This window comes from Aspergillus melleus (assembly GCF_016097325.1).
Source record: "Aspergillus melleus strain CBS 546.65 chromosome Unknown contig3, whole genome shotgun sequence".
Taxonomy (NCBI): domain Eukaryota; kingdom Fungi; phylum Ascomycota; class Eurotiomycetes; order Eurotiales; family Aspergillaceae; genus Aspergillus; species Aspergillus melleus.
Window position 1 is genome coordinate 3,064,771 of NW_025763372.1, and position 19,833 is coordinate 3,084,603.

General features: G+C 52.9%; 6 protein-coding genes across 6 annotated transcripts; 1 reads left to right on the forward strand and 5 right to left on the reverse strand.

Moving 5' to 3' along the window:
* Positions 1-2,701: 2,701 nt before the first annotated feature.
* On the forward strand, positions 2,702-4,059 carry LDX57_006113 (uncharacterized protein; the record flags this gene model as incomplete). The annotated part of the gene is made up of 2 exons (XM_046087805.1): positions 2,702-3,620; positions 3,683-4,059. The coding sequence occupies 2 exons, from the start codon at positions 2,702-2,704 to the stop codon at positions 4,057-4,059; spliced, it is 1,296 nt and encodes a 431-aa protein (XP_045943773.1).
* A 3,015-nt stretch (positions 4,060-7,074) lies between these two features.
* On the reverse strand, positions 7,075-7,899 carry LDX57_006114 (uncharacterized protein; the record flags this gene model as incomplete). Its single annotated transcript, XM_046087806.1, has 1 exon — positions 7,075-7,899. The coding sequence occupies one exon, from the start codon at positions 7,897-7,899 to the stop codon at positions 7,075-7,077; it is 825 nt and encodes a 274-aa protein (XP_045943774.1).
* A 2,972-nt stretch (positions 7,900-10,871) lies between these two features.
* CSH3 (putative secretory component protein shr3) lies at positions 10,872-11,571 on the reverse strand (the record flags this gene model as incomplete). Its single annotated transcript, XM_046087807.1, has 2 exons — positions 10,872-11,458; positions 11,526-11,571. 2 exons carry the CDS (start codon positions 11,569-11,571, stop codon positions 10,872-10,874), a joined length of 633 nt encoding a protein of 210 aa, XP_045943775.1.
* A 559-nt stretch (positions 11,572-12,130) lies between these two features.
* Positions 12,131-14,518, reverse strand: rim8 (pH response protein PalF; the record flags this gene model as incomplete). The annotated part of the gene is made up of 2 exons (XM_046087808.1): positions 12,131-13,966; positions 14,051-14,518. 2 exons carry the CDS (start codon positions 14,516-14,518, stop codon positions 12,131-12,133), a joined length of 2,304 nt encoding a protein of 767 aa, XP_045943776.1.
* A 1,239-nt stretch (positions 14,519-15,757) lies between these two features.
* On the reverse strand, positions 15,758-16,565 carry MND1 (putative GAJ protein; the record flags this gene model as incomplete). The annotated part of the gene is made up of 2 exons (XM_046087809.1): positions 15,758-16,447; positions 16,563-16,565. 2 exons carry the CDS (start codon positions 16,563-16,565, stop codon positions 15,758-15,760), a joined length of 693 nt encoding a protein of 230 aa, XP_045943777.1.
* A 133-nt stretch (positions 16,566-16,698) lies between these two features.
* LDX57_006118 (hexose transporter protein) lies at positions 16,699-18,752 on the reverse strand (the record flags this gene model as incomplete). The annotated part of the gene is made up of 5 exons (XM_046087810.1): positions 16,699-17,257; positions 17,311-18,099; positions 18,150-18,316; positions 18,381-18,586; positions 18,639-18,752. The coding sequence occupies 5 exons, from the start codon at positions 18,750-18,752 to the stop codon at positions 16,962-16,964; spliced, it is 1,572 nt and encodes a 523-aa protein (XP_045943778.1). The 3' UTR covers positions 16,699-16,961.
* Between the last annotated feature and the right edge of the window lie 1,081 nt (positions 18,753-19,833).

Below are 19,833 nucleotides of genomic sequence, written 5' to 3' on the forward strand. Positions count from 1 at the left end.
TGTGTTCATAAAATCGAGGAGTAGGCACTTCGGCTATCATGGCTTCCGTTTAGGAATTGATTGAACAATTTATAACTGGTTTCGCCCATGACTTTGTGGACAACGCTGGAGCTAAGACAGGGGAAGACGAATCTTGGAGGTGTATCTGCTTGTTCGTGTAGTAAGTTGTTTCACAAATGCGGCGTAACCTTTATTTTGTAAAATCTTAATCTTGCTGAGAAGAAAGTCCCATGTCATAGATAAACGCTCGAGGACGCACCCAGAGAGTTGAGAAGCTGGAAGGCCTTTGCTGGCATAGATTGGCTGGGCGCTCAGTAGTGATAGGCTCAAGGCACTGTACAATCGGCTTCTGCAGTGTTGGACTAATCACAGAAGGGGAACAATAGGAAGCTATCAAATGAGAAGCTCGTTGAATGAGTCGCTAGATCCAACCTCATTCCGTCTCTGATTCTCATGGAAGATACGCTGGAAAAGATTTTGAATCCGAGCGGATGAAAGAGCTCAAAAGGTGAGCTGATGACTTGGTTTCACGTCCCGTAAACGTTCTTTCAGGGCACCAAGGGGGAGGTTGTGATGTCAAGGAAAATTGCTATGAGCTGGTGCTCCTACGGGGAATGCAGAGAGCAGATAAGGAATCTAAGTGTCGCGCTAGATTTTGGTACAATTGACGGCCGGCTAAGTACATACTGATCAACAAACACCAATAAAAGATACGTCCCTAGGCCTTGAATTATCAATCTCATTGTACTGGACGATTTCCATATTATAGATTGATTGATCTAAACCCAAAATCTCTTTTCTGTAGAATCCTTCCCGCGCGCGAAACTATCGTAATTATCTCCCATCACACTCTTCTCCAGGGACTGCTCCTTGGCCGCCCGGAACTGCTTCTGGGCCAGAGTCTGTGGCAACCCAGAAGGAGGGCAGATGTGAATAAAGAGATCCTTGAGCAGACCCCGCAGGCAAGCCATAGGCTGTACTACTCGACCTGAAAAAACCCACTCATTTTCCTCACTAGCGAGGGTGTATATTTCGAGCTCCATGGTCAATTTGCCAGCAGGGACGGCCTGAGAGATGTAAGAGAGAGATTGAAGCCAATCCCATGTCTCCTTTTTATCAGGGTGAAAGTGATCTTCAACGCCCGTGTGCATGAACTTCCAAAGAATGCGACGGAGATATGGAAAGGCGTATTGTGGGAAGCCGCACAAGAAATCCGACTTTTTCGTGCTCCACCATTCCAAGCAGGATGGCAAGTTAGGTGCCCCAAAATGAGTTTTGAATGTATTTTTTTGAATAAAAGATGGGAAAGACGAGTTGGCGCACTGTCTTACTTACGAAGAAGAGCATGTATGGGGTTCGCCAGCACGGAAAAGCCGTACTGAAAGCCGTATTCAAGGATGGGCAGAATTGACCTTGCTGTGGCTCCCTATCATCGCAACACGCTGAACTTAGACAGAACCTGCAAATAAATTGGTTGCATTTGTGGGAATAACGAAGCGGTTCCTCGGCCGTAACAAGATCAGAGAGTTCCAAGATCCGAAGTTGTAGTTCGACAGGCAAATCGAAGAGGCGAAACGGCTCTGGAGGAGGTGGGCCGTAGAGCTGAAATTGTGTCTTTTGCCGGATCGTCGTCATGACCATATGCTGGAGATCTGGATTCAGGCGAGGGCCCAGGCGGATAGACAAGTCTCTCAACCGGGGTAACTTGTAAAGGGGATCCAAGAAGGCTGTCACGTTCTCTTTGGTTGCCGCATCGCAGATCAACTGTAGTGCTAACTGATCATCGTGTTTGATGTGGACTGCCAGCAATTCACAGGCATATAGCCAGTTGCACAAGGGTCCACTGGCCTTACTCAACTGACCATCTCTCCTGAGAATTGTGGTCATACACGGGACATCAGGGTCATCTGAATAGTACCTTTCGCTAAGATCAATGGTAACGGATCGCAGGGATCTCAACATCCCAGGGCTTAGATTATTCAGAATTGGCAAACCGGGACCCTGGGCGCAATAGTCAAAGACTATGACATTTTACCCGTAGTATGTGGTCCGAGCATCTTCAGATACCGCACGCGAAACATAGAACAGCTGGTTTGGAATCCGATCCTCCCATTTGAGTCCGTCTTGCCTGTCGTAGAATGTCTCGGTTCGTGAGCACCATTCTCCTGCAACACTGTAATTCAACTCCAGGTCGTAATCCAAGAGAAGACCGAGCTCGAAATAGATTCTCTGCCTGGCCCTAAAGGGAAGACGAAGAAAGAAGGGCAGATGTGAGTCGGACATGATTGTCGTAGATAGTTATACGAACCGCTGACTGTTTGGGTGTATGTCCGATGAGATCATTGTCATATGATTGACAGGTCGCCAAGAGAGCTAAAATTAGAAGTCCAGGAGGAACCCCTCTCGAGGAAGGATTATCAGAGGGGTGTTATGAAAGATTCCAGAAGTGAAGGGATCCTCCATCAATTCCAGACTTCCCCCGCCCGTCCCAAACCCCGTGATCCCGCCAGCCCTCGCTTTCTTTCTTTCTTTCATTCATTTCCGCCGATGTCTTTCCTTCACTCTTCTCTCGGGTTGGGAGGCTGACCAGCATCGATGCATCACTCGTCTGGCCTATTTTTATCCCAAATTTGACTTTCTCACCAACCGCTGACTTCTCTCCATCTCACCGCTTCACTGCCCCTCCTTGAGATTAAATAAGATGTCCCAATCTCTTCCTCCGCCTTTCACTCCGGATAGTGAATTTGCTGCTCTCGAGACGCCCCGCGCTCCGGCTGGGAGTCTTTCAATCACCGCTTTAGCCCGCTTTGAGTTTGAGGCCGGAAAAGCCAACGATGGAACTAAGATTCTTATGATTGAATGGGAGGATGATGATCTCGCCCGGTGTGCTTCATCTGTCACCACTACCTCATCCCCAGCGGCAGTTGAAACCAAGCCCGATGCAGAGACAGCAACAGACACGACGAATACAACGACAGAAACGACAGAGAATGACCAATTAAAGAAACGAACAGGCGGACTATGGCACGTCTCCTGGGAAAACAAAACGGCTGTGCTGCCCGCCTCCGAGCAGACGAATGATCACACCCGTCGCGTCTACTTCCTTCTCCCGCCCAACGTGACCATCCCGCCTGTCGTTACTCTAGCCTACGAGCCTGCCCCCGCGGGGCAGCAACCTAGCGACTATGGCACCGCAGCGTCAGAGACGCTGCAGCTCAATCCGCTGCCGGCGATATTTCCCCCGGAACTGGGTGCGGACGGCCGTTCTGCCGGCAAGAAGGGTGTGTTGCACACGATATGGGCAAAGAAAAGACTGCAGGTGCTTGAACGCGAGATTCGCGAGGAGTGTGAAAACAACGTCGAGGGCATTGCGCTGCAGATGGCACTGCAGGAGAAGGAGTGGATCGAGATGAACTTTGGAGTCGGGGGTGCGCAGGCGGCGGCGGAGGCCGTGCGCAATCGGGTGAACTCTCATGATGCGTCGTATCCAATGGGACCGACGACGCCGGTCTCGCCAACTACTGGAGGGCGGTTGGGCGAGAAGCTGAAGGGACTGAGATTGCAGACGGGGGCTGGGGGCAGGGGAAAGGAGTTTACATCTTCGCCATTGAGTTCTGAAGGTATGTATCTCCTCGTCGACGAGAGACAAATTGTCGTTGGACTAATGACATGGGAAAAATAGGAATGCCCCCATCTTCATCGGCTCATCTTCTGTCGCCGCTCTCCCCCGACATCGCGGTCTCCTCGTTCAACTCGTTCCACGGCATCCAGCGACCTGAACCGACGCCGGCAGCTGCTCCGGCAACTGTCCCAGCCTCTGTGCCCGCTCTCTCAGACCCGGTGAAAACAGTCGCACATTACCCGCCCGAGTCCTTACAGGCGCAACAAAGTACGCGGGATGGTAGTAGTGGGTTTGCGCCCATGGGCACTATCACACACACGTCGGGCGTCGATTCTGGTGAGGAGCTCTTCGCCAAGGCGTTGAGTCCGCGCACGCCGGATCTTCCCCGGAGTCCGTTCTCTTTTGCGCCGGAGACGCTGTTGCAGCAGAGAATGTGAGTGCAAATGGTTGTTTCCCGGATGGGAGGAGTGTAGATGAAGTTAGCGATATGATGCGTTATGATTTATGTGCTTGAAGCATGATATCCCTGCAGTATTGAATTATTGACTCAACTTGATGGTATGGTTTGCAAGTCGACAGCCAGCGATGGAACGACTGGGCCCATCAACGAACATAAAAAGGATGATCACACACAGTAAAAGTGAAATAGAAAAACCACCATCATAAGATTGTCAACCCATCTCAACTGAACCAAGCAACGAGCAACCTACAGTATACATATTCATACATCGCAGTGTATCTCAAATCGCCCTCCAACCGACCCAAAGTTCAACTCTTAGCCGTTGCATGTTACCAAAAATAACCCCTCTCTCCTCCGTACTCCGTACTGTACAGTAGCCGCCTTCCAAAAATAACCCACCGGCATCTGTACACCGTGCATTAGCAATACCACGACCACCACCCGAAAACCCAGTCTAGATCCCTTCCCCTCGAAGCGCGACGCCGACGATGTGATCACAAAAGCCCTAGCTGCAGGGCGACGCCACACCACCCAATCACCTACCCTCCTGGGACTTCCATCCCGTGGCCTCTCATCAAGCATTCCCACCTACAGTCCATACCCTCTCCTGCTGCATCATTAGCTCCGGAGCTAACGTAGCGTGGCGCGTTCGAGGGACTCGAAAAGGGAGGGAAAGAACTCGGATTGGATGATGTGGAAGCGCCCGCCGCTGTCACCGGCGCCAAGCTCGAGGGAGGGGTGTGGTAGGAGGGTATTTTTGGAACGGGATGAGGGGTAGAGGAGTGGAGTTGACGCGCGCGTTGTTTCTGGTTTGTGATGGTCTTGTTTACTTGGTTGGGTATTGGATGGTGGGAGAGTTGACGCGCTGTGTGTGATGAAAATGCTTCTTGATCTTATTGTTTACTTACCTAAATGTATCTAGCGCGTACTGTGCACCTTCCACTAACACGGTAGAATACCATCGAATCCGACACCTACAGTACAAGAAAACAGGAAACCCCCCCATTCTTAAGTATCCAAAAATAGAACCCTAACCGCCCCTCCACCGTAAGTGCCTATCACACACCCCACCACGATATCACAACTCTATCTCCCACCCAGAAAAGGATTGGATATCAAGGTCTCAAAGCAAGTTCCCCCTTCCACACGTCATCCGTCCCCCGGTCTCCACCGCGCTCCACCTGATCCAACCAGCCGCCGCCGAAGCACGGGGATCTCCACTCCCCGGTGGATCATCGCCGGAAGGATACTAGCGCCGGCGCTTAATTGCAGCTGCCACGCTTCCCTTTTATTTTGGTTTAGGGTACCGAGATGTGTGTGATGAAATGAATACTGTACAGGAATAACCAACTAAAGCCCCAATCCAATCACCAATCTCACCTACCTACATACACCGGAGACATATACCATAAGAATACCTAGTTAGCCGCCCACCCAACCCACCTACCAACCAGGCTCCCCACCACCAACCAATCCCAGCAAACACCACCCCCCGACCCCCCAGCCTGCATTCTTCAGCAAAACATGAAACCGGCCCCGCGCGCCTTCTGCCCCAATCATATTACTTCACCGGCACTTGAAGCCTCAGGTCTGGTCAGCTTTTCATGGGTCTGCGTGGTGGCCTTTCTATTTACTTACGGAGTAGGTCTAGTTCGGGATTGTGGGACTAGTAGGGTTGGATTGGCTTGTTTACGGTCTGGTTTTTCAGTTTTCTTCTGGGGCGATTTGGTTTGGTTCGTGTATTATTGCCTGTGTAGGTTGGTCTAGTACCTAGGGAATGGAGAATATGGTGTAGTGTGTATAGACCAAATACGTAGTTAGATGGTAGGTAGGTAGAAATTATGATTTAGTAGCATCTACGAGGAGTGGGTAGACTCGAGAGATGGAAATAGATCCGAAAAGAGAGTCGGTAATACGACGTATCAGTATCTTACAGACTGGTATTCGTGTGTATTGGTTTCTACACGCGTATGCGTTCACGGTCACTACGTGTTGACCACCTACAACACCCACCTAAGAAACTTGCTTTTTCGTACCTTTGGACATTTGCTAAGACTCTAATTCAGTCTTCAGGAATAAGTAGTTACAGAAAAAGGAGTAATCGTATATAATGGCAGTACTAAACAACACCCGAACGCAGGCATCTATAGATGGTTACCTACTGCACTCATGTATATACTACAGTTCATCACAGGTACTAAGCAGCTATATATCCATTTCATATCCATCTAGCCCGTAAATATTGTCTGACATCAACAAAGAACAAGACATATACCTATCACATACCCAACCCATTTTCCGAGCCTCAATCACATCAACCAACATCACCCATGGCTTGGCTTACACGTGGACTGATAGTGGAAAGGGACGATGCGGGGTTGGGTCTGTGACGCTCGCTGTGATGGCACACACGGTGTCAATAGGGCCACTATGGTGAGTGATTGGGGGGGGGGGGTGTTGGTTTACTACCGTACTTAGGGACTCTAAATTGATATGAAGGGTAGAATGCAGACAGTCAGCACATAATCAGGTCAAAGTGCATAGTATACGTGCTTTGGATAACTAACAGAAGTAATGGAAGATAGGTCAAGTAATGCAGTCATCAGTTCATTTCGATCATCAGTACATCGGAACGTAAGACATATCAAGATTACTCGACTAGATGGAAAGAGATGAAACAAGAAAAACAAAACAAAACAAAACCCGAAGTCAACAAAACCCATGCTCGCAAAATAACAGCAAACGTTTTGAAACACAAAAATCAAATAAAATCAAGCGGAAGTCAAGTCAACTCCGGACGCCGGGCTCCTAACCTACCAACCAACCAACCAATTTCTGACCCTCAATCCTATCCCCAGACCCAATCAAACCAAACGGAACAAATCCCTGAAAGATGATAACGAACGAATGTAAGAAAGAGAAGAGACACGTAAGGGGTCTTGCCCCCGGTCAGGTCCAGCCTAAAGACAATCAAGCTCAAGCAAGCGCAAGCTCAAACATCCTCCGAATCATCCGAATCCGCATCCTCCCCTTCATCATCCTCGTCTTCCGACTTGACAGTTTCCCGCTCAGTGACCTTCTCCGTGATCTTTCTGCGCTTCCCCTTGGGCGGATCCTCCAGCTGAGTCCGCTTATACGTCACCGTATGAGTGATGACATGGCGCACGCTGACGCGGCTATTCGCGCTCCTCGGGCCCTCGTAGTACCGCGCTTTCCAATCCGAGGGGGAGTACGGCGAGCGCAGCATGGTGGCACTGCGCGGGGACTCCGCACTCATGGTCATACTGGTGGGGGAGTAGCGAGGCGGGATAGGCCCCGAGGGGATGCGCAGCGAGCGCAGGTTTCGGGGATCGCGCCGCGGGAACGGAGCCCCGTAGGGCGTTGGGGGTGGCAGCGACGCGGTAGCCGACCTGGGAGGGTCGTTAGAGTTGAAGGAGGTGCTGACGGCGCTGCCGGGCTGCGAGGTAGGCGCGCTGGTCGGGTTGCTGGTGTTGATGCCGCCGGGGTTCAGGCCGTTGATGTAGTGAGTGACGGCGGCATTGGGGTGGGGGTTGCTGCGCTCGAACGGCTTGTCGAAGCGGAACCGGCCATTCTCGCCTCTGGCGCTGTCAGGCGAGAAGATGGGGGTGAAGGCCTTCAGGAACTCCGTGTAGGCGGCTGGCGGCGTGATGGGCGTGCAGAGAGTCTCGTCTCCAGGCCGGGCGCTGTTATTGCCGGAGAGACTGGAGGCAGTTTCGGGGTTGCCTTGGAGTTCGGAGGGGAAGACCATAGGCTGAGGGGTCTTGAGAGGGTGAAGGGCGGGCTTGATGGAAGGCATCTTGAACGGTCTTCTCGTGCGTGGCAGTAGATGCAGCGGAAGTATACGTGACTCGCAACCAAGGATGAGTCCAGCCAGGTCAGTTGGCAGGTGGTCTGGATGAAGGCCCTGAGGAGAGACTGATGGAAAGGAAACAAAGTCCCTTAATAGGACTTCAGGGAGAGCGAGAGGAGTAAAAGAGGAGAAGAAGAGAGAAGAGTGGAAGAAAAGAGAGAGAAAGAGGAGGAAGATTTATGGAGGGAGGATCTTCAGGCAGCCGGGTTTCCGTACGGTTATATTACCATACCATACGGTACGGTAAGGATACGGCAGGGAGTCCCGTGGTCGAGTCACGCCCTAAGAAGTGACGACTTTTTGGCAGCGCAGAGTAGATCCGATCGTCTGGTCTGCAGAAACGGGGAAGGGGGAGTCTGGTGTGTCAGGTGTGCCAGATGTGCCAGGGGATGGGTGGAGGGGAAACCGGACGACGATCCTGGTTGCAATTGATCAATGAGGATGGATTGCCAGTGAATTGAGTCGATGAAACCAGAAGCAGCAGAGCCAGAAAAGGAGGAGATAGGAAAGATGGGATGAGAGACACTGCTTTGATTCCATGAGTTGAATTGAATCCCAATCTCGTCCATTGCCTCCTCTTTATATCCCTCGTTCCATCTCCCCCCTCCTGTGCCATGCACACATACCCTCCGTCCCATCCATCCAAACCAACACGTCAAGCAAGCACCATCCCAAACCCAACTCAAGGTAAATTAAACTAAAGTCAAAGTTATCGCCCGGCGTGCTGAACCCGGCACGTCGACGTCGCATTCCCTCGTCCTGACTGGCCCGTTCTTGACGCGCACGGCCTCATCCCAAGCCCTAGTGGCGGCTCGCCCTTCTCCCAACCCAACACGCTCCGTCGCTTAGCTCCATGCTCAGAGCAGACACGGCACGACCACACCATTCCCGCTGGCACAGGTCCTTCCACGCGGTTTCTAGTCTGGTTGGTTTCCTCCGATGCTGCTTGCTTGTCTCTAGTTTATTTTTTGGGGGCGAAGGATGGATCCCGGCGGTTAATCGGGGGAGGCCATGGTGCGGAGTATGGCCTCCTACATGCTAACTACTAACTAGTAACACCTGGTCTAGGTACTTTCTCGCGCCCTTCCCCTCCCTGCAGTGTAGAGGGGTCTCGAAGCGCGTGATTCCCACGCCCCTATGGCCATGATTTTGCCCCTCCTCCTTCTTAGCACGAGTTGGTTCCCGTGTCCATGTAGGTGATTCCAAGGACACAAGCGCGGCTTTTCTTCTTAGAGGTCAGATCCATCCACAGCTGGTATCGCCGGCGCTGCTTTCTCGCCAGAACCCCTGCCCGTCTCTGTCTGCCGCAGCTAGGGATCGGAATTATGACTCCTACGCACCTCTTGGCACGGCGTTTCCATGCGCATATCACATCACTGCGTACCGCATCTGTAGAGATTAGACGCCGTCACGACGGTTGGACGCTATATGCACATGCGGTAGAGATTTCGGCGGGATGTCGTGCATGATGGTGTTGTGTTGGTGAGTCGGCCTCTCAAATATTGTCTTTGTGTCATTCGCCATGATCATACCTACAGCATACATATCACATGCCGAGACGCAAATGTTGCGAGAATTTGACGCTGTATGTCACCAGGACGAGTGATGGCTTGCATAGCGTGGGATCTTACTCTGGTTCGATCGCAACTTTCGGTCGACGGTTAATGTCTGGCATTTCTGGAGGCGAGACATAGACGCCGTTCAGACCTCCTTACTGTGCCTCATTCACAGGGCTTCATGCAACATGCATATTTTTGTCATCTTCTGTTGGTTTCCTGAAAAAGACAGACATTGGCCAGCCATTTACCCCCTCCTGTAGGCTATTCTCGAAGGATCAACAACTCGTGAGAATTCATCCCTCCTACCCACACCACCAACCTGCATACTTTTAACGCCGTGATTGAAGTCCGCGAAACGCCATGCATGTTGACAGGTTCGACCTCGTGCATATTGTTGGTTCCAGCGCGCTTGTGTGGCGGATTCGGAGCGTTCTACTGTTCCATAGTGCACCGTTATGAGGGGTCAAGGCGGACGTTGGTCTCTTTCTTGCTTTCCACATGCCGTTCCCTGCAGGTGATACTGGTTATTGTCCTGGGTCTGGGAGGAAATACACGCCGTTGGTGATATCGAGCCACATCCGTGACTTGGACTAAATGCATGCCGTTGGAGTTGTATCACATCTACTACGTACAGCCAGACAGGTGCGTTTGCGCTGTTGGATGAGGGACGTCTATGCGCGTCTTATGACCTCGACGTCATTGATGGATATTAGGAAGCTGTGCTGATCTTGGATCTGGATTCCGACGTGGTAGTGGTAACTCTGTCTTTCTGTGTCGGGCTTCCTGTCTTTTCCTTGAAGGTCTAGTCTTCAGTGGTATACCTGTCTGGCTGTCCCAATCTAGGCTTGTCACGGAGCTCCACATTGTATTTGACATCTCGCCGATACGATATACACTGATTGGAACAACCGGCCATCAGCAGTAAAATTGAGGGAATAGTGTTGGATATTGATGGTTTGTATCAACGTTGACTTTAAAAAGATCATTTCAAAACACATAGCAGAAGTAGTAGGTCTTTCCCGCAACTTAACCTAGGATGAATGTTTTGACAGACGAGCAGAGGAACTGAAGAACAGACAAGCAGACAAACAGCCATAGAGGTCAAGTTTTGGACTATCCGTCCATCCATGAATAACCCGCAATAAACCCTACAGTATACCCAGTAGACAAAACCTAGACCCCAGGAGAGAAAAGAGTACCCATTAACATCCACTTCTGTCATACATGAATCGATCCACCAACAAACCCATCCTCAATCTCAATCCCACGCGAAAGAAGAAAACAAGCAAACCACCCATTCCCCATCAAGTCAATCCAACCCTCATACCATAACACAAATCAAACCAACCGCTCCCCCACTCAATTCTTCTTCTTCTCCTTCTCCTTCTCCTTCTCCTTATTCTCCTCACCCCCCTTCTTCCCCCCTTTGAAACTCTCCGCCTCAATCTGATCCTTCCTCTCGGCATACCACTGCCCCGCCTGCAACGCAAGCACACCCACCAACACAAGCGCCAAAATCGTATTACTAGCCGCCAACACCTTCAACGAGTCCTCCCTCCCGAGAATCTGCTCCCCTTCCTCCAACGCCGCCTTCCCCTCCACGCCTCCCAGCAAATCATCCCCATACACGCCGTCCTGGACCAGACGCAGGCCCTTGACAATGTTGGCGATGTAGACCGTGATGCCGCACATGTAGAGGACCAGCGACGCGCCGTCGAAGAGCATGTTTGACTCCGAGGGGCGGTAGAGTTTGGTGATGAGGCCGGCGAGGCCGAGGAAGATGACGATGTGGAGGATTCGGGGGATCAGAGGGGGCGACGCGTGTAGGAAGCGGAGATGTGATTCGAAGTAGTCGTAGTGGGAGGCGGGGGTGGGCGAGGTGGACCATAGGATTGGGTAGTCGTAGGGGAAGAGGGAGAAGATGATGCCGAGGAAGAAGCTGGTTGCTATTGGGGTGTTTTCTTTTGGTTAGTGGTTTGGAGTTAGGAGGGGAAGGGAGGGGGAGGGACGTACGGCAGACGATGAGAAAGGTCGCAAAGGACCCTGGGCGGAAGGCCATGGTGGATGGCGACGGTCTGGTCTGGACGTTGACGTTGACGGGTTTGAAGAGGGAAGACGAAGATGAGAAAGAGCCGATGGAGATGAGATAAAGTCGCGATTTGGGGCCAAATGCCAAGACGGTCCGGCCGGGTAAGCCACTCTCGCCGCTTTAGCATTGGCTCTTATCCTCCGTTATCGTGATAACAACTGGAGATTTTATGACAATTAATGAAGAGTGATAGAGTGGGAAATGAGAGTGAAGGTGTCACTATTGATATCCTATACCTAGTATATACAGGCTTCATGTCGACAAGCGATGCCCGTCTACCCGAAACGCCTCGCATCTACTTCGATCCACTCCAATCGCTCTCTCCAACAACCAGTCAATCAATCAAAACAATCAGGTGCGATATTCAAACATATAGGTGGTATCTCCCGGTTATCCCAACCGTAAATGCAAATCCAGATATTCAAGTCCAATAATATAAAGAAACAAAAACAAAACCCCTAATCAAACCCATCAATTCATATAAACCGGTGCTTCCTTCTCTTCCTTGCTTTTCTGTGTTAACTTCAGACTATCGTTGATAGCGTGGGAGAGACTCATCGCCATGCGCCATACCCCCAACCAACTGGTGATCGCCATCATCATGGAAGACCGGCGCACTCGGCCCGTCGGCCGATTCCGTATGCGTGGACGGCGATTCAACGTCGCCCGGAGCACTGGCCTCCATCATGAGTCGTTGTCGCTCCATTTCCTGCTTGTCATCGACAGGGTTTTCCGCCGCCTCTGCGTCGGCGGCCGTCGCGCTGCTGCCAGGCACCACGGTGTGCACGGACTCGGCCGACATTAAGCCGGGCGGCATGCTTTCTTCCGCCGGGGATGGCAGATGATGGTAATCTTGGACCCGATCATCTTCGGGTAACACAGGCGCCGTTGGAATCACCATCTCCGTCGACGGTCCCGCCTCGGGCTCGTCCGGCGGCTGACTAGGCAACAGTGTCTGTTCGGCACGGCGCATCCGGGCTTTCTCGTCGCCCGGTTCTTCCAATTGCGGCGTCGACACCATTTGTCCCAAGGACTGATATGGTTGCGGGGGAGTCTGCGATTCTTCTACGTGATCCGCCCATTGCAGTTCCTGAGGGAACCCATAGTCCTCCTGCGCCGGACGTTGTTGCTCCGTGTCGGCCGTGGGCATGGGGTTTTGGTCGGAGAGCCAGCCGTCCACCTCCGCCGGTTGCGACGATTGGAGGTCCGACATGGCCGCCGTGGACGACGTGCGCTTTGTCTGGCTTTTCCGCCGACGCGAATCGCGCGTGCCGATCACTACCTCGAAGGCAACGGCCACGACGCCCTTCTCGCGCCGGATCTGGTCGGTATCCAGGATGTTGCCGGCCCAGTTGGCGGTGATCACGTTATTGTTGTTGGAATCGGCCGGATTCAAGATCTGTCCGCTCGGGGAGAAGTTGCTCCCCGAAGTCATCAAATTGAACCGTGGTAGGAGGCGATCGGGGGAGCCCAGCTTGCCCCGCAGGTCCACCACCACCTCGACGTAGTATCGGAAGTTGATCATGCTGCCCGGCGTGCGCGTGATCGTGGGGAAGGCATCTTCAGGTATGCGAATGGACGTCTTGACGACGGCGGTGAGATTCGACGGGTCTACCACCAAAGGCGCAAAAGTCTGGGTAAGGTCCTTCCGGAAGACGCTGCTGGTGCGACTCGTCCCGATCGTCAGACCCCCGAGCCCCGTCCGCGATCGGGGGTAATAGTCCTCGTAGACTGGCTTTTTGCCGTCCGCCGACGTGCCGATGGGGATGGCCGGATGTAGATCGATTCGTCCCTGGCGATAGAGAGTGACGATGATGCCATGCGCGCTGCGCACTTGTTTACAGTGGTTGATGGTGACTTTGATGGGAAGCGTATCTCCGGGTAGCACGCCCGCGCGCAATACCTCCGTCTTGGCGGTGATCGTCTTATCCGCGATGGAAGGTGTGGTACTCCGGCCCTCGCTATTCCGCATCCCCGTGCTGGTGGAGGAGCTGGGATCGCTGGCGATTTGGAAACTCTGACTGCTGTTGCTCAAGCGACTTGACGAGCTCACGTTGCTCGGCGCGGGACTGAGGGGGGGTCGATTATCGGCGGAACCGGCGGTGCCGTTGGTACCGTTGACCGACGGCTCTAGTGACGTCGAGTCCTGCGCGGTGTCCGATTCTCCTGATCTGCCCTTCGCCTTGGATTTCGATCGTTTGGATACCGGTTCTAGGGTGACCACGCGGGCTCTCGGGGCTGGAAAAGGGGCTATGTCGATATTTTCCAACAAATTCACGCGTTTTCGGCAGGATATGGTAGGGTTCATGGTCGTGGGTTTGGTTAGGGTGGACGTAAGCATATAAGTAATGGTGCCTCTTTCAAACTAGACCAACACCAAACAGAAAAGTCAGTCAAACCGCGGAGAACAACCAAAACAGAAGGAATAGGGCGGCAAGCCAACACGCACACTGATACTACTCGGCAAGGCGAACGGCGGAAAGGACATCTCGAAGCGGAACTTGTAGACCCCCTCCTTAAGGCGACCCTCTCCGCAGAGGACATCCTCATTCTCAAATAACGTGGCCAATCCATTGCCCAAATATTCTGCGCCTCGACGCCCGCGTCCAGGACCCAAAAATCCCGCGTCCGGAGAAGCCTCTCCCGACGGGACGGTGTTCTTAAAAACCTTGACAAAGCCGTGTAAACAGATGACGAGATGTGTGATGCGAACGGGACGGACGACGGTGAGGACGACGGTGCCCTTGATCACATCACCGGGGAAGTAGGAGCGCCAGGGATCGTCGGGTTCGATATAGTAATCGGCGATGCTGCGATTCCGTTGTGAAAAGGGCGAGCAAAACCGGGACAGCAGGGAGCTGCGATTCCGACCGAGCGGCGAGGAGGAGGGTTGGGCGGGGGGAGAGTTGACGGACATGACCCACAGTCACACCTCACTCAATCCATACAAGAAGGAAGAGGGTGTGCAGTGGAGGTATGTTGTATCAAGACTATAACAAATAGACAGACGTAAAATGAAGAAAGAAGAAAGAAGTCAACTAAGACGTAGGAAAGGGAGGCGAAAAGAAGCCAAGAGCGACAAGGAGCAAAGAATGAGACAAGACGACTTCAAGATTTCCCACGTCAATGGACCAAGCCAGAACTGACGCGGAGACAAGCAAGGGGGAGGGAGGAGAGAAAAGAAAGTTGCGAGTGACGAGGATCCACGCCGAAGAATGAGAGATCCCAAGACAAGCCGGGGAAAATCTCCACCAACCCCCCAGTCGTGAATGAATGAACGACCGAGGATGGGAGGGAGTGGGCTGGCAGGTGTCTCCGAGTCAGGGAGATAAGAGACAAGAGGACCCAGACAGAGAGGCTCCGTTGCGTCGAATGCACCGAACACGTCGGGAGATTCGGGCAATCAATCCCACCAGGCCCCGATGTAAGCGTCGGGCGCAAAGACACCACCCACGGGGAAACCCTGCAGCTCACGCGATTGGCGCTGGTCTTTTGACTTTTTCGTTTCTTTTCTTTTTCTTTTCCTTTTTTGTGTTTTGTCCCTCGTTCCCGGTAGATATTGCCTTGTTGATTCTGTCTTTTCTTGGTCGGAACCCGCGGAGGTGGATCGGCGAAGGTATCCGATCGAGGGGAGGGACGAGTGATCGAGGGATCGAGTTGCGAAGGGAGATAGGGAGAGAAAGACGTTAAGAGTCAGGACAAAAGGAACACGGCGGCATCATTTCTCGCAGTATTATAGACCGTCAAACACGGGGAGACGAGGAGGGTCGACGATCGGGTTAATCCCCTCCGTGGATGGAATGGAGTGAGAGGGGAGGGAGAGAGAGAGAGAGCGAGAGGTGTTGGTCTGGTCTGAGGGAGGCGTTCGGGAGAGGCGGTCGGACCGGTTGACGCGACTCAGAAGAGAAGGCGAGCGAGAAAAGCGACGAGAGACGAGAAGAGGGAGTCGGGATGGGGGGAGACGAAGGGGAGATGAAGAAAGAGAGAACAGAACAGAACAGGTTCGCGATAAGCGGAGAAAGGAAAAGCCAACGGAAGTCGCCAGCCGGAAGTCAAGCTTCTCTTGGGTCTCTCTCGGCGCCTCCACTTCTTTTGCTGATAATCTTATTAATCTTTTCTGTCATTTCCTCTTAACTACTCCGTAGTTCGTAGTTACTCAATAGTCCATCTTCATCTCGCGCAATTCCCCCTCCACGTACTCCTCCCCGTAACACTCGCGCTGCACCGCCGTGATAATGTCCCGATCCCCCCCTGCGAGGCGACGCAGATATCCTTCCAGCACGTAAACGTTATCCGTCCACATCTGCGCCTCCGCTCGGAATCTCTCCGTCTCTGCCTTCATCTCCATAACGCTCTTCCCCTCTTCTCCATCATTCATAATCATCACCTCCTCTCTCACCCGTTTCCACTCCCTTTCCAACACCTCCTTCCTCCCCAACAACTCCCCCCTCAACACCTCCACCTCCTCCCCCTGTTGTCCCATCATCGAACCCAATTCCTCCCGCTCCCGCTGCATCTCCCCCCTGCGCGCCGCCAACCTGCCCGCCATCTTCTCCCACCCACCGCGTGCCCGCTCCACCTCATTCTTGACCTCGTTCCGCGCCCGCTCCTTCTCGCCTCGCTCGTCCCCCGCAAAACTCCAGTACCAGTTCCCGCTGCCGATCTTCTCCACGCGGATCCGGTTCTCGTCCACCAGTTCCTGGATGTACTCTTTCACTTGCATCCCGGGGATCGAGGCGACCGGGGGGAGTGTTTTCTCGAGCTCTTTCAGCGTGTGGCAGGTTTGGGTTGTTTGGAGGTAGGTGATTATGAGGGATTGTTTTGTGCTGCGGGGGAGTTTGGGGGGCTATCTTTTTTGTTTAGTTTTCATCTTCTTTTTTTTATATTTCCTGGGATTAGGTGGAGTGTGTAGTGTAGTATGGAGGAGAGGGGGCTAGGGATGGAGGTGAGGATGGACACACCATGATTGCGATGCTAGGTTGTCTTTTGCGTAGAGGGTCTTCTCGGGACTGTGCCCACCGAACCGGTCGTTCAATCCGGTCCAGTGGCTTGATGCGTTCACATGGATCGATCGATGAAAGTCGGATGTCGGACGAGGACAAGGAAGATACTCGGGAGGTCGAGGTGGGAGAGCTCAGGTCATGCCACCCGGTCCTGTTCCCAACAGGTGATCGCACAAGACCTAATTAGGGTCTGTTCCTCAGGCCGGATGCACATCTACGAGGACGCAGGGACTGGTTGCATTAAAACCGCTTAATTGGATTGCGTATGAACTGGATTATATAGATTGCAGTAAAAACTAGTACCCGCCAGGACAGAACGAGACACATCACAAAAGCAACGCCCAGATAGCTGGTAAGCTACACGGACTTCTCGTTGACCACGCCGCCATCCTTCCCGGTCTCGCTGGTCACCGTCTCCTCGAAGTGCAGCGTCGTCACCAGCTCCTTGGCTTTCTCGGTGCCCGCGACACCTCCGACCATCGCCTTGTCGCCGTCGAAGTACTTGGCGATTTCTTCCAGCGGGGTCTTGCGCGTCTCGATGTAGAAGAACCAGACGACGGTCAGCTCAAAGCCCAGCCACACGCAGTAGAAGATGTAGTATTTCCAGCCGATGTTGTCCAGCGCGATAGGGTTGATGTACTGGTTGAAGAAGACTGTTCGGGTCAGTATCATTCGAGGCACAATAAACACGTCAAGGAAAACTTACGGGCAGCGTCAATACAGAACCACATCACTGTCATGCCCTTGGCACGGATACTGTACGGGAGAATTTCCACCGTGTATCCGACCAGAAGACCCGACCAGGCGATGTTGTAGAAGAGGTAGTAGACGTAGATCATAGCAATGACCGCGTTGGCTGTTCCGGACGTATGCGAGATATCATAGCGAGCGGAGCAAATTGTCCAGACAATGAACGCGACCAGCATGCCAGCAGTGGAGACGAGGAAGAGCTTGCGACGACCGATCTTGTCCACGAAGAAACACATCGTCAGAGCGACGATGAAGTTCATGATCTGAAGACAGCCGTTGATCAGGTTCTGCTCGACGGAGCTGGTGTAGCCGATCGACTCCAGGATCTTGGCGATATAGTACGACACCAGGCCGTTACCCGACCATTGCGAGAACAGGCCGGCAGAGATACAGATGATCATACGGTGACGGTTGCCCTTAGTGCGGATCAGCTCCGTCCAGTTGCTGCTCTCAAATTCCTTCTCCAGTCGGATGGTCTCCTTAATCTCGTTCATTTCCAATTGGACCACCTCATCCATTTGGTCGCCATTGGCGTGGCAGTCGGCTAGCACCTTCAGCGCTTGCTCGTTCTTGCCCTTGAAGATCAAGAATCGAGGCGACTCCGGCACGAACCAAATGAAGATGATTTGGAGAACCGAAGGCACCGCCTGGACAATGGTCGGGGCCCGCCAAGCCCAGTCGCTCTTGATGTTGTTGGTGCCGAACGTAAGCCACGCTGCGACAATGGCACCCAGGTACCACGTTGCTAATTCCGCATCAGCAAATGTTACCGAATACAGACCAAAAGAGACGTACTGTTATAGATGGTGGTAAAAACAGCGCGATGTTGCGTGTGCACCAGTTCGGCGATCAGCAGAGGCGAGGCACCGTGGGCAATGGCCACGCCAAATCCAATCAAGAATCGAGCGGCGAGAAACATGCCGTAGTTGGCACTGATACTCTGCAAGACAACCCCCAAAATCCTAAATGGTGTAAGCTTTGTGAGAGGGCGACAGGGGATGGTAGGTAAGCATCAGAATGGCTTACATGATCGAACAACCGATCAAAACGCCCATTCGACGCCCCAGCAGATCGGCAGCATAGGGCACGACGGGCAAGGCGGCCAATGATCCCAGCGACATGATCGCGCTGAGAATTCCTAAAAGGGACCCGGACGGGTGGTTGAAGTATTCCTGCCAGTAGTCCAGGGTCTGGAGCCCGTTCATCATAGATCCATCGTAACCGTTGGTGGCCTGTCCCGGGTTAGAACTTTGTCACAAATGTAACAAACCAAGGAAAGCGCACCGAAGTCAACACCACAAACATTAGACAGATGTAGGTCTTGCGCATGCCGGGATTCTTCCACCAAGTTACACGGGGGAAGTGCCGACCGGCAAGCTCAAAAGTTGCGGACCCCATTGCGGCGTCAGATGCAATCTGTCCGGTATAATGATACAATCTCTCGGTTCAGTTTCAACGGTCCGGTGTTCAAGGGAAGACCCAGTCATGCATGGAACAAAAAAGTGAAGCTGGCATGCGGGATGGGGCCCGTCTTATGAACCACCGGACGGCGTTGGCCTCCATCCGGGTATTTTCCCATGTATCAAGTTCAGTCCAGGGATCGAGCTGCCTAGCGATGCCTCCCTCATCTTGTAACGGCTAAACCGGTCCTGGAGAGCAAAAACGTGGCGATTAAATGGCAGACTCGTCTGATAGGCCAACAGGTCGCAGAGGCCGAGCTCACGGACATTGTCCAGGATAAAATGACCCCAGGATCGCCACAGCGCATTCCGACCTACGAATCTCAGCCGGTCCGATAATTTACCCCGGCAGAATGTGATGATTCGTTCGCTGACTGCCAAGGTCTGTCTGCCAGGCGAAGGGAGGGATCGAAAGCGATTTCAGGCTAATTGACAGAAGGCGGCCGCCCGGGAAAAGAGGTCAGGTCACGAAGAGTGGAAGTCCAAGACAAAGTAGTGAGTCTGGGGTTAGCGAAGAGTCAGTCCGAACGCGGGGGCGAGTCCGGGGTGCTGTACAAGACGGTCTAGTTCCCGTGGTTCCATTCACAGACGACGCTCTAGACCGCAAATGTAACGGCCAAGACCCTTAGTCTACGCCTCAGGTTATATTAGGCCATGGGTGCCGACACCAGGCGTTGACCGGTCACTGGTTGAAAAGAGCAGGCATCCTTGAGGCTAGGATAGAAAGGGTTGGTCGTGCGGAAGAATTATTCCCTCAGTCCGGTCAGCCGTGTGCTTGGAGTTTGGCAAAGCGCAAGGTCGACTGTTGCTTGTGCCGCCACTGGACCTACTGGATCCATAGGCAAGCGGATAAACTGGTTCTTGCTTGGGAGTCATTTGACAAGTCCAACGCCACCCCTCGTTGTCTTGCAGGGTAGCGAGACCTGTGGTTCATTGTTGGGCGTGGCATATTGCTTGTTTCTCGAGCACCCAAAGAGGCCCGAGGGTGCAACCAGCAACATGATTCACGAATCGTAACG